This window comes from Theobroma cacao, chromosome 3 (genome assembly GCF_053813885.1).
Source record: "Theobroma cacao isolate CCN51 chromosome 3, ASM5381388v1, whole genome shotgun sequence".
In the NCBI taxonomy this organism is placed as follows: Eukaryota; Viridiplantae; Streptophyta; class Magnoliopsida; order Malvales; family Malvaceae; genus Theobroma; species Theobroma cacao.
The window spans coordinates 41270554-41285957 of NC_142641.1; the positions used below are offsets into that span (position 1 = coordinate 41270554).

General features: G+C 35.2%; 3 protein-coding genes across 3 annotated transcripts; 2 read left to right on the forward strand and 1 right to left on the reverse strand.

Moving 5' to 3' along the window:
• Window positions 1-3886: 3886 nt before the first annotated feature.
• Window positions 3887-6880, forward strand: CP5 (Polyketide cyclase/dehydrase and lipid transport superfamily protein). The gene is made up of 6 exons (XM_007039274.3): window positions 3887-4394; window positions 4649-4811; window positions 4980-5156; window positions 5242-5325; window positions 5825-5906; window positions 6182-6880. The coding sequence occupies exons 1-6, from the start codon at window positions 4042-4044 to the stop codon at window positions 6622-6624; spliced, it is 1302 nt and encodes a 433-aa protein (XP_007039336.3). The 5' UTR covers window positions 3887-4041; the 3' UTR covers window positions 6625-6880.
• A 1153-nt stretch (window positions 6881-8033) lies between these two features.
• Window positions 8034-8550, reverse strand: LOC148763832 (Avr9/Cf-9 rapidly elicited protein). Its single transcript, XM_088804367.1, has one exon. The coding sequence runs from the start codon at window positions 8446-8448 to the stop codon at window positions 8194-8196; it is 255 nt and encodes an 84-aa protein (XP_088660493.1). The 5' UTR covers window positions 8449-8550; the 3' UTR covers window positions 8034-8193.
• A 5028-nt stretch (window positions 8551-13578) lies between these two features.
• Window positions 13579-14736, forward strand: LOC18605947 (uncharacterized). Its single transcript, XM_018116729.2, has 2 exons — window positions 13579-13898; window positions 14353-14736. Exons 1-2 carry the CDS (start codon window positions 13785-13787, stop codon window positions 14473-14475), a joined length of 237 nt encoding a protein of 78 aa, XP_017972218.2. The 5' UTR covers window positions 13579-13784; the 3' UTR covers window positions 14476-14736.
• Window positions 14737-15404: the final 668 nt, after the last annotated feature.

Genomic DNA, 15404 nt, shown 5'->3' on the forward strand with positions numbered 1-15404 from the left:
TAGAGGTGAAAGTATAAATTTTGTTAAAAATAGAGTAAAACTATAAAATTAAAAAAATAAAAAATTATTAAATTTAAAAATTTTAAAGGGACGGGTTCTACACACATGGGATATAACATTATGAAAAGTGGCATCAATTGAGAAAAAGGCTTAGAGCTTGTTTAGTTTAATTTTTTTAACTTAAAAGTTATTATAAAGCTATTAAGAAAAATAGTAGTATTTCTAATTAAACTAAAACTATTTGATAAGCTATTTGACAAAATAAATTATATAAGTTCTAATTTTGGTTAAAATTATCATAAAGAGTATTAACGTTATATTTAATTAATTAATAAATCAAAGCAGAACAAATTTGCTTCAAATTTATATATAATTTTATATATTAAAATAAAAAAATTATACAGAAACGAAGAGAGAAAACTTTTAAATTGTAACTAAATGTAGTTTTGAATATTGAGTTTTCTTTTCTCTTAATCTTTGTAGAAACAAGAAAATCTCAAATTTTGCTATTATGTTATTGAGTTTTCTATTTTTTTAATAATTTTAGTAGAGAGAGGTAAAGAAAAAGAAAATTGCGATTTATGTTGAAGAACGATGATTTGCAAAGGAAGGGAGAGAAGAGGAAATCGATTAAGAGAGATAAGTATTTTTTGAAAAGTTGACATGTTTTTAAAAGAAGAAAAGAAAAAACTCCTCTCTAAAGCCTTTCTTAAGTTTTTTTTTTAAATTTGTTCTTTAAAAAAAACTACTTTTTATTTTAAAAGTGGTTCAAAATCCTATTGGACTTGATTTCTATTTTTGAGAAGTAAATAAATTGAAAAAAAATGCAAGATCAAATGAGCATATATTATGAGAGGTTTTGATGGTTAAATACATTCATTATGGGGTATATTATCTTTGAAGAGTAAATATTTGAATTTTATTTTTTTTAATTAAAAAATATATATTATAATTAAGAACCATTCGTAAGGATTCTTTGTATTCCTAAGCCTTCGATAATGAAGCATATTGTAGTGAAGAACTGTCCATAAAAATTCCTTGTATTCCTAAGCCTTTGATAATCAAGCATATTGTAGTTAAGAACCAGCCAAAAGGAATCCTTGTATTCCTAACAGTTATACTAGGATGATCTTGAAAAGTACTGCAACTTTAGACATCACAGTTTTGTGTTGTATCTGCTTTTCCATGTGCTCTATTTTGATTTCGGTAGTCAACCAGAAGTTGGAAAAAAGCCAATTAAACGAGTAGATCGTGTTCTAGTCCTGGAAAATGAAAGTGTGATTTTGTGGTTCAGTGTTTGCAGCCAAAAACCGCACGGAAAAACCCTACAAATCTCAAAGAGATTTGATAGTTATATTGAAATCAACCCAGAGACGATTATCCTTCTTTCCATGACAATGATGTACATGACCACACATACAAAAAGGCCACGGACCATCTTGTTTCAATTACAGCACTGTTTTCACGTTCGACTTCTGGCCGCCCTATTCACCGCCATGTAGGGCACGCTCAATCAGTCTATTTCCCGTCCTGAAATTCCACTTCCTCAAAGCCTAAAAACCTTTGGTGTAATTATAATTGGAGGGTCAACTCAAGCCTCTAAATTGAGGCTGTGCGGCTGTTCATACCAAACTTGATTCCATTATTTTAAAAGGCGATGTTTCACAAAAAAATGTGATCAGAAAAGCGAGTCGAGACCATTTTGATTTTTGTTCCGGGACCCAAACCCAATTTCCATTTCCATGGGAAGAACAATTTGCATGTGGAAAGCATGGTCGGTTTTGGAGTTTGATTAGCCTTGCACTCGGAGATCTATCTCGTGGCTATTAGGCCTCTAGCACTCCTGTAGAAACTCGTTAAAGTCAGAGAACGAGAGTACAGTTTCCACGCCAAACCGATGCCTTGACATCACAGGGCAAAGGCACATGATAAAAATAATGCAATTGGTGAATTGACAATAATGCTTAAATGGCTCATAGTCTCATGGTGGTCGGTTTTTCTATGGGATCCTAATCTCTTAGGTACATTGGGGTAGCTATGCCTAATGGTATTGTTTTTGGAGAATTTAAAATCATTATTTTTGAGATTTTTTTATGCTTAAGAACACAGCCTTGTCATTAGAAAGTTAGGAAGTCTTATTAAAATTTAAAATCTCAATCACTTGTACGGACAAAAAACCTCCTTGGGATTTCTCACGCCCAAGTATTCAAGGGCTAACAAACAAATTTCAATCTCTTCAAACATATACAATATGTAAGCATAAAAGCATCGTGAAGTAATTAGAATAATTTATTAGAAAGTTTCAAGTCAATTTTGTTGAAAGTTGAAACCTTGTTGTAGATTCAACACTCTCAATTAATTGACCAAAAACAAGTCATAATGACCAAAGTTAACCGTACGCTTGGGGGGTCCTAATATTTTATGTTCCTGGTCCTAACAATCCAGTTTGCATTCAGATTAAACTCCTATGTCAGTCAGAAACTGGCAACGTTAATCCGCGTCCAGCGTCCTGGCTGATTACTTCAAGGATTGAAGTCAAATTTATTGCTTGATTTTTTTAATTCAAGTGGAACAATGTTAACATAAATTTTATTGAAAAAAAGGCTACACCAAACCCTTGCCCATTGTCGGTGACAGCTTCCCCTTCAACAAAATTACTATTACATTAGCTTTCTGGTTTCAAATTAACCTTCTATTTAAGTTTTGACAAAGATTTTGATTAGTGATTTTCAGTACATGCTATTCAAAGATCTGTTCAAGCATGGACTCCCACTCTGTTTTCAAGAGAGGGACGATGGGCAAGCTCTCATCAAAACCATAAGCTAGTGACTAGAACCCCATTAATGATAAAAAATTGACTCACCATTTGGATAGATTGATGATGTGATTGTTCAAAATAAATCCAGATTTCATTATGCTGTAACTATATAAATTAGGTAATTACTGTTATAAACATGGTTAAATAATTCAATTGCTAATTATTTTCTTTCGATAAAATATTTCATTTAGAAACTTTTGACATGAATTTTGAATGATTTATTTTGAATTTTTTTTGTCAGTAATTTTACTTTTTATTTGGCCTAAATATAAAATTTGCATGTGATTCAGGCCCCATAAACATGTTTGACAGCACTAATGTATGAGCTGCGCCAAAAACACTAAACAGAGACATAAAAAGATGAAAGTTTATGGAGAACCAGTGCAACATAGTCGTAGTAGAAAATAGCGTTGAAAAAGAAAAGTAAAACGAGTATGGGACCTGAAAGAGAGAAAAGGGCAAGGTCAGGCAATGTGAAAAATGAGGAAACGCGGCGACCACAAACTCTGATTGCCATGTCAAGACAAGGTATGTGAGATGCCACAGTATTTAAGCCAATAAATAAAGGGAAGAAAGCATATGCCTCCTCACCAACAGAGCGCGAGGCAGCCATCCAACCCAACCCAACCCAACCCAACCAACTAGCAAAGCATTTTTTAACTAAGAACCCATTCAAACGTTTATCCATATTTGCTCATTTAGTGCCCAACATTTGCCAAGTCTCTGCTCTTTGTCTTTGGCCAAATGTTGGAAACCCCTCGGTCAGAACAAGTAAGAGTAGAAAAGTAAATCGCAACCTTATTTTATATTGAGAACAATAATACTGGTAAGAACGTAAAAATCTGTATGGAAAAATAAATATTTGGTAATAGTAGTCTCTGTTCGTATGTGGGCCTATGGTAATCCACGAAACACGCCTCTCTGCCGCTTATAACCAATTCCTTATCCGTAAGCGCTTCATCAATTGTTGTCTTGTTTCTCCTCGGCAATTCCCATATCTTTATCTCTTCACTCCAATCATTTCTTTTTTCTCTTATTATTCCCGTCCTTTTTTGTGAAAAAAAATAAACCCCTTTCAGCTTAAATTTTGTGGTTTCTTTGGTCTGGTTTTAGTGGTTTCTTTTTTTCTCTCTCTATCTTCAAGCAAACCCTCGAGTAATCCTGCGCTTAACGTTCACTCTTTCGATTTCCATCGAGGGTTTCTTTCTTTCTTTTTCTCTGAGATGGGTGTGGTTTCAGTTTTTTTGGAGATTTTGAGGAAACCCACAATTGGGGATGTGTTGAGCGAGTTAATGATGTTTATAGCTCCTTTATGGGTTGCTGTAATAGTTGGGGTTTTGGTTGGATGGGCTTGGAAGCCAAAGTGGGCAAGTTTAGGCAGAGAAATGTTGATGGATTGTTCTGGTTCTAAGGATTCAACTCCTGCTGCTTCAGAGTCTTCTTCTTCTGGTTTTGGTTCCATTTCAAGCTTGAATTTGATCAAGTTTCAGTTACCTAGTTGCATCCCTTGGATTACAGATGATGGGGCTCAAAAGGATTCTTTTTCTTTGCCACCTACCATCGATTCCAATTGCAGGTTTGCAACCTTATCAATTGCTTTCTATTTGCCTTTTTTTAAAAAAACAAAAAATAGCATTATCGATTGGATAGCAATTGGGATTGTAGGGAATGATGTTATGAGCTGAAAATTTCCTTACTCTTAATAGCTTTTAAAAGTTAGTTTGGGGACTATGTTACTTGCAGTTGTAAATGTTATATGAGATGGAAGTGTAATGGGAATTGGGATTGTATTTGATTTTCCTAACAGCTAATATTTGTGTGATTGGGCAGTTCATCACAGATTGGGAAGGAAAAAACGGGTTTTGTGACAGATGAGGATTTAGAGCATTTGTGTAAATTAGTTGAAGAAAAAGATGGAGGTCCTGCTTGGATTCAGATGATGGATCGCTCTACACCAACTATGGGCTACCAGGCTTGGCGAAGAGATCCTCAGGTATATTTCTCCTCTTGAATATTTAATATAATATATTAGGACTAGTAAACTAAAAACAAATTTGCAAATGACTATGCTTGTTGGTTCTGTTCGCTATGTAAATTTGTTTATTTGCATCTTTTTTGTAGTAAATTTGATTGATTGAATTATGCTTTTATTGTTCATAAGACTGGCCCTCCACAATATCGTAGCCGGACTGTTTTTGATGATGCCACTCCTGAGATGGTGAGGGATTTCTTTTGGGATGATGAATTTCGAGCAAAGTGGGATGACATGCTTGTTAGTTCTGCAACTATGGAGGAGTGCCCCACCACAGGGACCATGGTGGTCCACTGGGTTCGCAAGGTTTGCAAAACATTTTTTACTATTTTCTTTTGGTGGTTTTCATTTTTGTGTTACATCATTTTCTAAAGTGTACTTTGTTTTGCAGTTTCCCTTCTTCTGTAGCGACAGAGAATACGTGATAGGTCGTCGGATTTGGGAGTCTGGGCGGTTCTATTACTGTGTTACTAAGGTCATCATCCTGTTCCATTCTCTGGTTTTCAGCTCTGATTAAAAGTCCAAAAGTTAACAAGCCATCTCTATTATGGCTTTCTGGGCTAGGAGATAAGCCTCCTATATTATTCTGTTTTCTTTCTGCATTTATAGTGAGAAATAACATGGTTGCAACTGATATTTTAATCATATAATTAGTTTGGATATCTCTATACCTTTTAGGTTTATAAGAATTTTATGTTGCACAACAGAAACGGAAAATAGTTCTAACCTCACTAGGGAAAGAAATTATGCGAGATGATTGCCTAATCTTTGAGTTGTATTAATCTGTTAATTGCTTGGCTGAATCCATATTCTTTTATGAATTTTATGGTACAACTCAACTGAGTCTTATTGCCTAATAATAGGCTGCTGACTATAACAGTTTATGCCATGGCAGCATCATGTTGGCCAACTCTGTTTTATATAGTTTTTGAAGTGCAGAAGTTAACTTCTTAGCATCTTTTTACACATTTCAGGGAGTACCATATGCCTCTGTGCCAAGAAAAAACAAACCCAGGCGCGTTGATTTGTACTATTCAAGTTGGTGTATCCGTGCAGGTATTAGACTTCACATCATGTGTTTTAGGTTTAAATTATTTTATATTTTTTCCTGTGCTGTTAGGAACTTTGAAACTTGCTCTTTCCCAGGAAAAGAGAAAATTCGTTTTGGTTTTGTACCAAAAGTAAAGAAAGGGAGAATATCTAACTCTTCCTGTAGATAGATTTCCTGGGAATGCCAATTTGTCATGGTCCATTTATGTTTCATTAATTTCAAACACATACTGTAATGTAAATTCCAGTCAATAATTTGTATGTGTTATATGTCAAAACAGTTGAATCGAGGAAAGGGGATGGCCAGCTGACTGCATGTGAGGTGTTACTTTTTCATCATGAAGATATGGGTATACCATGGGAAATTGCAAAGCTTGGAGTCAGGCAAGGTATGTGGGGAGCTGTGAAGAAGATTGACCCTGGCTTGCGTGCATATCAGAAGGAGAGAGCATCTGGAGCGCCCCTATCACATTGTGCTTTCATGGCTCAGATAAACGCCAAAGTAAGTGCAGACTACCTGAGATCCTTAGAAAGCAACAGTAGCGATTCATCAGAGCTTGAAACACATAATAAATCTGAGAAACCATTGGGGAGGAACATTCCCAAACTTCTAGTTATTGGTGGGGCTATTGCCCTTGCTTGTAGTCTTGATCGAGGGCTCTTGACCAAAGCTGTTATATTTGGAGTAGCCCGAAGATTTGCAAAAATTGGAAGGAGGTTGTAATTCAGAATGCATTTTTCATCATTCAAGGATGCCAGCGAAGCAAATTGCCGCTGCAATGAAGTCAGATGTTGCCCTTCTCACTGTCCTGCTTTAAAGGATTGAAAGGTTGTATTAGGTTTTTTCTGTTGGGGCCATGAAGCAACTTCATAACCGGTGAAATAGAAAAGATCAGATAGTTGGATTTTTTTAAATGGCCATGTTAACAAAGGATCTCATGCTGCAAAATAAACAGAAAGCAAGTTTCCTTTCTTGTTCAGTGGCTCATCTATCTAAATTCTTTTCTCGCTTACTTAGAGCCCTTATCTATCTTAATATGTTTCCTCCCTTGATTATAGCCCTCATCTATCTCAATACTTTTTCTCCCTTGCATGTTCTGGAAAGCATGGAATGCAAGGTGGATCACTTATTTAAGCAGTTTGCGAATTTGTCAACGGAAGTTGATGATGGCAAGCCATTCTTAGCAGACCTTTCATTCTTCCCTCCGATATTTGTTATGTTTCATGACTATTAAGACAAAGCTAATAATCCTCGAAAATTAAGACAAAGCTATTTATAATTTTATACTACTACTGAAACTTAAAACTCAACGCTAGGAACCCCTGGGACTAGCCTAGCAGCACTCTTGCCTGTACTTAGAGGGAGGAATTGTCATAGGTCATTTAAAAGGAAAAGAAAAAATTATCAGTAACATGATAAGACAGACGACTTGATGCCAAACGTGAGCATTGGGAAACTGATCAAGCGACCTGGTATGATAGCATCTGCAAGTTGCATAGCATCCTAAATCATGTTTGTCAATTCAATCTGTTTTCTTGGTAGCCCTCAACTCAACTTTGTCGGCAAACTTGTTCCAACCGTGTATTTCTTCAAGGTTGTGATCATAGTAGGACCCCTCAGAGGCTTCATACTCGTACGCAACGCTGATATGCAATTTTTGCATACTTTTCTGGTAGCTGATCATCAAACTGATTTCCAAGACGTTCTATTTTACCCCCTCTTTTTCTGATTGCTTTTGACCCCCAAGACATAAAGAAGGTTCTGCTTCAAGCTTATCGACGACACATCCTCCACAAGTGAGATCAGATGAAATCTCAAAAAATAGAGAGATCCTCGATCGTTGTTCCTGGTGGGTCACTAATTGTCTTTCTCCATGTTGAATTGGGAAAGATAATATGTGCATTATAAAACAGAATTAAGGTTTAATTTGATTTTTTTTTTGTTACTTTTTTTTCAAGGGTGGTATGACAGGTAAAGATCGGTTCAGTACTATTCGACCCAAAAGCGCAAAGGAATAAGTCAATTTCTTCCTCTGAGGCCAGAGATGAACACAAATTGAAGAAAAATAGTAAAAATTTGCTTGGAAGTTGATCCATGATCCATGATGCTAGACCCGATTTAAAACATGAATATAAATAAAGAATATCAATTAATTAACTAAAGTTCCAAATTTGTACATATACAATATGAATTAGTTTCTACTTGAAAAATTAAAGCCCCTCTGTTTCAAACTCAAAATTGTATTACTTCAATCCGAATGCAACAGAAACCCCTGAATCACGATATTAGCCACTAGTAGGAAACAAGGGTCTCAAAGCAGTTCAGCCCGTCCAACTCTGGTGCAAACCGGGGAGCCTTGACCTGTTGCTTCTTCTCAACGTTTCCCTCTTGCTTTTTCTTCATGTTTTCAGTCACCTTATTGGTTACCCCTCTGCTACCAAGGAAGCTGTTACCATCTTTATTGGTTGTGGAGGCAAAGGAGGGCCTGACCGCCTGTCCCAAGAACTCGGCACAAAAAGCATCAAAGGAACTGAAGATTGAGTTCATGTTGATTGCTTGCTTGCTTGCTTGCTTGCTTGTTCTTCTTTTAGTTGGATTGCTGACCACCTGGAAGAGTTTTGTTTTGCGAAGATGCTGTTTTGATTGATGAGAAACCAAGGCTCGAAGGAGGCTATATATATAGGGGAATCAGGTCTTTGATATGTAGAAGGGAAAGGAAAGCTAGCCTTGGCTTCCAAGTTGTTTCTTTCTTTATTTCTTCTCTTTTTGTCGGATTAGGACTTTAGGATTTCGCGTAACATGCGAAAAAGCCTGGATGCTCCTATCTTCAAATGCGTGTAAGTCGGCTCCTGGTGGGACCTGGAATCTCCTTGGACTTGGAGGGGGCTAACCTAACGTAACCAAGTCCCGTCAGTTTAAAAGATAAAAGCTCTTCTAATAAAATCCAAGCCGTCCATTAACGGTCAACGCTGGTTTACTTTGGAAAGGCCGGTGCGCGACTTTGTCTATTTTGACTGGACAATTCGACGCCCTCCATTTGTATTGCTAATATAATAGTAGTACTATTATTTTAGAAGGCCCCCGCCATTGTGAATGGATGGTCTGGATGGAGAGGACTGCAGCAGAAGCGCTAAATATCTAGGAGTTCCATGGGTTGGGTCGTTGACCCGTTCCGTGATTGCTTGCGACTTGGCAGGATCCAGATTGCGCTAATATTACAAGGAAATGGAAAGGTTAACTGAACTTGGGACTTGGCCACCTTGTTCGACCACCTCCAATTTCAAATAGCTTTCAAACAGTCTCAATTGGCTCAACCTTATCTTTTCCTCTTATGTAATTTTTTAAGGTAATCTTCATAAATACTAATAGCAACAAATTTATGAATAGTTGGACAATCAAATCGGATACTCTTTAACATACGTTTTTGACCTGGAAGTGAGGATAAGGAGGTGTTTCAAACTCTTTTGATGGGTTTGGAAACATATGGTACCATTATCCACACGTGTAAACATGTTAGAGGTCAGGAGCTGTTATCATCTACAAGCTCAATGAAGTTGTTCACAAGAAATGTATTTATGAACAGAAGACCCAAAGTTTTTCTGGTTACAAGTTGGCATTGAATTAGATGTTTCAGCTTTGCACAGAATACAGACACAGGGGCCGCTACCAAGCACCAAGACATGTTTTTTCCACTTTCCACAATTGCCGCACCGGTGCGCTCACTATTCCTTAATATTTTCAATAGATATAGGACCCCAGTATTTGGGATGGCCGGGGTGGGCCATCACACTCCATCTTAAATCGCCCCCTTAAAAAGTGAGCCATACTGCAAACTTTGACGGAAAAATTTTGTCCTGTAAGGGACTTTGGATAAGTGAATGACGTAGCACGAATGGGACTTAACGTTGCGATTTATAATATTTCCGATGCTTGAATGCTTTGAACTGTTAGTAGTTATGATTTATTGGCTCACTTTCATTTCCGATTTCACACCTCCAAGATAACGCATTACTCGATGCTTTGAAGTTACCCCTTTTCTGCTCAACTCCTTTATATATATATATATATATATATAAAACTGTTTATTGCTTACTTGGGTCACTTACGCATATGGAACAATAGCGGTCAACGGGTCAAGTATTTGTTAAATTTGAAAATTTTGAATCCAAACTTATCAAAATTTAATAATATATATATTTTTAGTTTATTCAAATTCAATGGAAAATTTAAATAATATAAATTAATTTTTAAATCATAATAAAAACAATCAATGAATTTTATTAAGTATGAAATTAATTATAAGTAGTTTATAAATAAAAAACTACTATATGAACCTAATATATTTAATATTAAAATTATTATTTATGATCAAGTTCCAATAATATATATTTTTAAACCATTAATCTTGCACTATAATTTTATTATATAATACTGTAAACAAAGTTGTCAATTATAAGGTACTTAATAGGGCAACATGTTCCTGTTTTTCTTTAGTAATATAATGGAACTTTCCTGATGATATCTCTTGTTGACAAACCCTTTTATTGGGACCAAGGTCTACTTGCATATCAGCGTAGCTCTCTTCTTCCTTTTACCTTGTAAGATAAGAAAATAATATTAATCAAGTGAACGCGTTGAAGAAGAAAGTTGACCCAGACATGAGACCAAGAAATTTCAAGTCGAAGCTCCTTTTTCCTTTCTCTCCAGAAGGTTCAAAATTTAATTAAGGTGTAATACAGATATATTAGGACAATATGAAAGTGAAGCCTTAATCCTATTTATGTATTTTCTTTTTTGATGTAATAATCTAATTGTACCTATCTATATAGACATAAAATAACAGTAAAAGCAACTAACCAACAAATATAATAACTAATATCATGTAGCGTTTGCTATCATTTTTAATATCATCGTGGTGACCTAATAACCATATTTGGTATAACATTATAAATTATTAGTGATCTTAAATCTTTGTGTTGGGTAATACATAGGAAAAAAAATCACCTAATAGAAAATATGCAAAATAAATTTTTTTATGAATAATAACATTATTCATCAAGTAAACAGAAATTTCAATTTTTAATTAAATAAACAATTTATAAAATAAGAATCCGTTGATTTATAAGAGCATATAAGATATGTACCAATTTTGATGAGTATGAGTATAATAATCCTCTAAAACAGTCCATTCTTATAAAGGCCAATGTCATGTAGGTTTGCTTTATTAATTGAATTAATTTAAAAATAGTTGTTTATAGTGTGTCGATTGAATGGTCACTTATAATGAAGAATTACTTATAGGTCTACATATATTTGATTCTCCTCCTTCTGACATTTTACATTATGTTTTTGCAAATAAGTTAGAGATAAGCTGGGTTAGTTACATTACATTATTTGCTAATTGATTTTCCATTATATAGAAGAAAAATTTGAAGAGAAAAGTTTTTTCACACGTGCCATTACAACAATTGTTTTTATAATCTAAAATCACTGTCACATAAAATTTTAAATTATTATCAAACACTATAATCTAATCATGCTAAATAAATCATTTTAAAATTTAAAGAGATCACCTTATGATAAACATAATCTTACCGGCTTACTTAATTTTAAAAAAAGAAAATCTGAAATGTTTTCAAATTTTCATTAAAATTTTGATAAACAAAGGTTTCATTTTTGGTTATTATCCTTATTTCAGTGATAATTTACAGTATTTTTCAATTGGAGATGGGTAAGGCATAAACATTTTTTTTTTGAAATTATCATCCTGCTTTCATGAACATGAAGGGAAAGAATTTTTCTCCTCCATCAACAACAAGAGCAAAATAAGAGCAAAAACAGAGGGATATTGGTTGATAGACACCCACATAACACCCAAGCCTACCCCCCAATGCCCAAGCACTCATCCTCTTCAAAACAATATACCACTCCCCTGCCTTCATACAAAAGGAAATGCGATAAAGCATACAATCCCTGCACTTTACATCTACGCAGGTGGCATTAATTACACAAAAACTCGTACAAAGACATGTTTGTTTTTAAGATCCTAAAAAGAAAAGCATTTTTAAGATGGAGGGAATGATCTGTCCTTGTAAAAACCAAAGGTTTGAAGTTTCTTTCAGAGATAGAGTGCACAACTTTTGTTTATGTTAGCTGGTGCATGACTTCCTGATTATAAAAAGAGTGTGGCATCAACATCCAATCAACAAAAGGAGAAATGCAAGACAAGGCCCATATTCGTTGGTTTCACACCGTCAAATTCTCCCACAATCTTAATTTCTTTAAAGCGCAGCCATGTTCTTTTTTTTGACCGCAGCACTACCACTACCGGTGCCAATAAAAAAAAAAATCAGCACAACTTTGAGATATTTTTATCTTTGTCATGCAATCTCATCTTAATCCAATTAAAACCCATACGTTACGTTTTTTTAGATTTTTTTTTTTTGGGGGTTGATTCCTTACCAAAAGGATTAGAGTACTGTATTTCGGAACTGTGGTGTTATTCTATATATATATATATATGTGCGCTCAAGGTCTCGTTAGAACAATCCCAAATGAAATAATCAGTATCCCAATGTTTTAATTGACCACAAAGTGTTGCATATTCATTATTTAATTAATTAACTTTGTAAAATTAACATGTTTTTTAAAGAATTGTAAAATAAAGATTCTAATTCAAATATTTAGCCTAATAAATATGGACCTCAAGCTTACAAAACCAAAAAGGTGCCTTTTTTTAAGGTACCTATACCCTAAGTATGCTGGGGCAACCACCATTGTCTTGAAACTTGCGTGACAATGCCGAAGCATCTGTCATGTTGATGATAAAATAATGTAAACTATTGACTATTCTTCATTCTCAAAAGCGTTTGTTGTCCGTTGTTTCATAATGAAAAGAAACTAAAACAAAGTACGAAATAAGAAATTTACACCTTACATAAGGCAACCAAATAATTATATTACGCTTGAAGCCTCAGCGGAGTTAATTAAGAAAGTGCCATCCCAATTCCTACAAGACATATGGCCAAAGAATATATGTAAATGTCAATGCGTGTAACATGTCATCGGTCCATATTCCAGGCAGAATCAACGCACGCCGAGAAGACCGTGACAATGGGAATTGGCGAGCTACTTGCTTTTGCAAATCATAAATGATTGATTGAAAATTTCCCGCCTGATCGTAGTGACTGGTGACTTGGTCATAGCTGGCCTTTCAAAACTTTTAAAAAGAGCGTTATTCTCCTAAGATTCAAACTTCAAAGCCCATGGCCTGACGGAGTCGAACGCCATCGAGCTTAAGCAAACACGACCCCACCCATTTTTCAAAAACACGAGCCTGTCCGCCCCCTCTCTACGCTCTAGATTCCAGTGCCTTTCTCCACAATCAACGCATCTTTCCATTTGCTAGATAATTAAATTGATCAAGTAAAGGAAATTCTGAAAAAAACCGCTGTTCTGTAGGGGGCCACCGTCCCTTATTATTCTACCGTTCGGGTCCACCGCCGTCACTTTCGTCATGCCAAGCTGGGAAGCCTTAGGACACGCGGCCGTTTTCTATTGGTTAAGGAGAGTTGAGGATATCGTGGACTCGACGTGGTAGAGAAGCTACACACACATTTTTTTAATTTGAAAACCGGACCCAAGAGTTAAATTAAATTCCGTTAATTGAGGAAACGGGAAGCTGTGGCAAATTCAGAAAATATAAAAGCTCCAACCAGGAGGGAAGGATAAAATAAGTTTGCCGAAAGGAAGAGAAAAGGAAAGGAAAGCTGGTGGTCGGGATCCGGCGAAGTTCGTCGGGTTTCGCCCATTTGTCGTTCGAGCTTCGAAAGAAAACAGTCTCAATCTGAGTTTCAATCGCAGAAATAGATAGGATTCGGAAAATGAAGGGATCTGGGCCTCTTGTTGCGACTGTGCTCGCTGCTTCCACGGTGGCTCTCACATCTTCTTCCTCCTCTGGACTCGATGTTTCTTTTTCTCCTACCTCCTCCGACCAGGTACTTTTTTTTTTGAAAATTTTTTCATTCAAAATTTTAAGGCTTATATGGTACCTCTCATTTCAAATTTTAAGTGAATGTTTCGTTTCGTAATTTTTAACTGATTCCTGTTTCCAATGTCTAGTCACTGCTTTTTCTTTTTAATTTTTCCACTATATTTCAATGCAAAATTTTGACTGCTTAAATAATTATTTAAGTGGCTTGCTTTAGGATCTAGATTTGCCTTTTCTTTTCAATTTCCCCATTTTATTCGCTGCTTAAGTTTCTAATTCGTTTTTTACCCTTCCTTTTTATAAATTTTAACTCTTAATTTCTGTCAATACGATTAATTGTGCCTTTAATTCGTTAAGTTTTTTGCTTTTTCCTAAATCATGGATTTTGATTTTGAAATCTATGGATTGAAAAGGAAACGTTTTCAATCTCTAGTTCTTGACATTCTACATTGATTGATCAGCGCTATAACTCGACGGTAAAGAAGGGTACCTCGAGGAACTGTACGGCGTCAGAAAAGGATAAATTCGCGCCACGATTTGATGGGTTGAGGTTCATAGAGACGTTGGTCACAGCTCACAGATAGCGGAATAGAAACACAAAACGCCGCCCTTTTGTCGTGGTTTTCTTCATCTTTTTTGGTCATTAACAGGTCGCGCTAAACTATACCCCCTTCATTTTTAACCCAAAAATTGGTTGTTAATTGCTATATGATGTGAGATTATAGAGTGCCTCTTCCTTTTTTGGTTTTGTTTTATAATTCCCAGTTATTTTTTCTACGCTGGTTATGTCTGTCGATTGATTTTGATGGTGAAATTAGAAAAACTCTAATTTCTGAGCGCTTTAACTTTTTGCCTTGGTTAACTTATTTCAGTTTTCATCTTGTTGTTTCAGAGGAAATTTTAAATTTTATAATAACAATTTGCCAAGTGTCGTAATTGTATCTTCAAGGAATCCGACTGGAGATGGAATCTGGGCAGGTCACGGGCGCATTGCCTTTTGCATAGCTTTCCTTGTTATGAGGTGTCGCTTGTGTGTTTCTTTCGTCTGTCAACTGCAAGAAACTTAAGAGTTACAACAAAAAACTAAGTTAATTACTATTTATTTTAACTTAAGAGTTACAACAAACAAATAGTAAACCCATTTGAAAGGTTTCCCGTTCTAATTTCTGGGAGAAATTTGAAATTGATGAGATATAAAACAAGAAAAAAAAAAAAAAAAGCTTGATCAAATGATCTATAATTCTTCTGTGCTTCCATTTTTAAGTAAAAAAAAGTTTTGCCAGGAGCAACCAATTTAATCTTGGTAAAGATCCGCTTACTATAATAAGTAATGAAGATATTCACTATTTCATTGTATAAATGATTAATGCATATTGAAATTGATTTATGGTTGAAATTTCAATGACTTTAAATTGAATAAGAATGTAAATAAAAGCTAACTAAAAATGAGAAGCGATATGAACAAATTATGACCTTAAAATTGTTTGAAAAGAACATGTGTAAATGTTTCACT

What these genes read in the sequence shown, in the direction of transcription:
- CP5 (XM_007039274.3), top strand. Translation starts at nt 4,042, where the DNA reads ATGGGTGTGGTTTCAGTTTTTTTGGAGATTTTGAGGAAACCCACAATT. An exon ending in ACCATCGATTCCAATTGCAG is followed by an intron (nt 4,395 to 4,648) that starts GTTTGCAACCTT and finishes GTGATTGGGCAG; the next exon opens with TTCATCACAGATTGGGAAGG. An exon ending in TGGTCCACTGGGTTCGCAAG is followed by an intron (nt 5,157 to 5,241) that starts GTTTGCAAAACA and finishes TTTGTTTTGCAG; the next exon opens with TTTCCCTTCTTCTGTAGCGA.
- LOC148763832 (XM_088804367.1), bottom strand. Translation starts at nt 8,448, where the DNA reads ATGAACTCAATCTTCAGTTCCTTTGATGCTTTTTGTGCCGAGTTCTTG.
- LOC18605947 (XM_018116729.2), top strand. Translation starts at nt 13,785, where the DNA reads ATGAAGGGATCTGGGCCTCTTGTTGCGACTGTGCTCGCTGCTTCCACG. An exon ending in CTCCTACCTCCTCCGACCAG is followed by an intron (nt 13,899 to 14,352) that starts GTACTTTTTTTT and finishes TTGATTGATCAG; the next exon opens with CGCTATAACTCGACGGTAAA.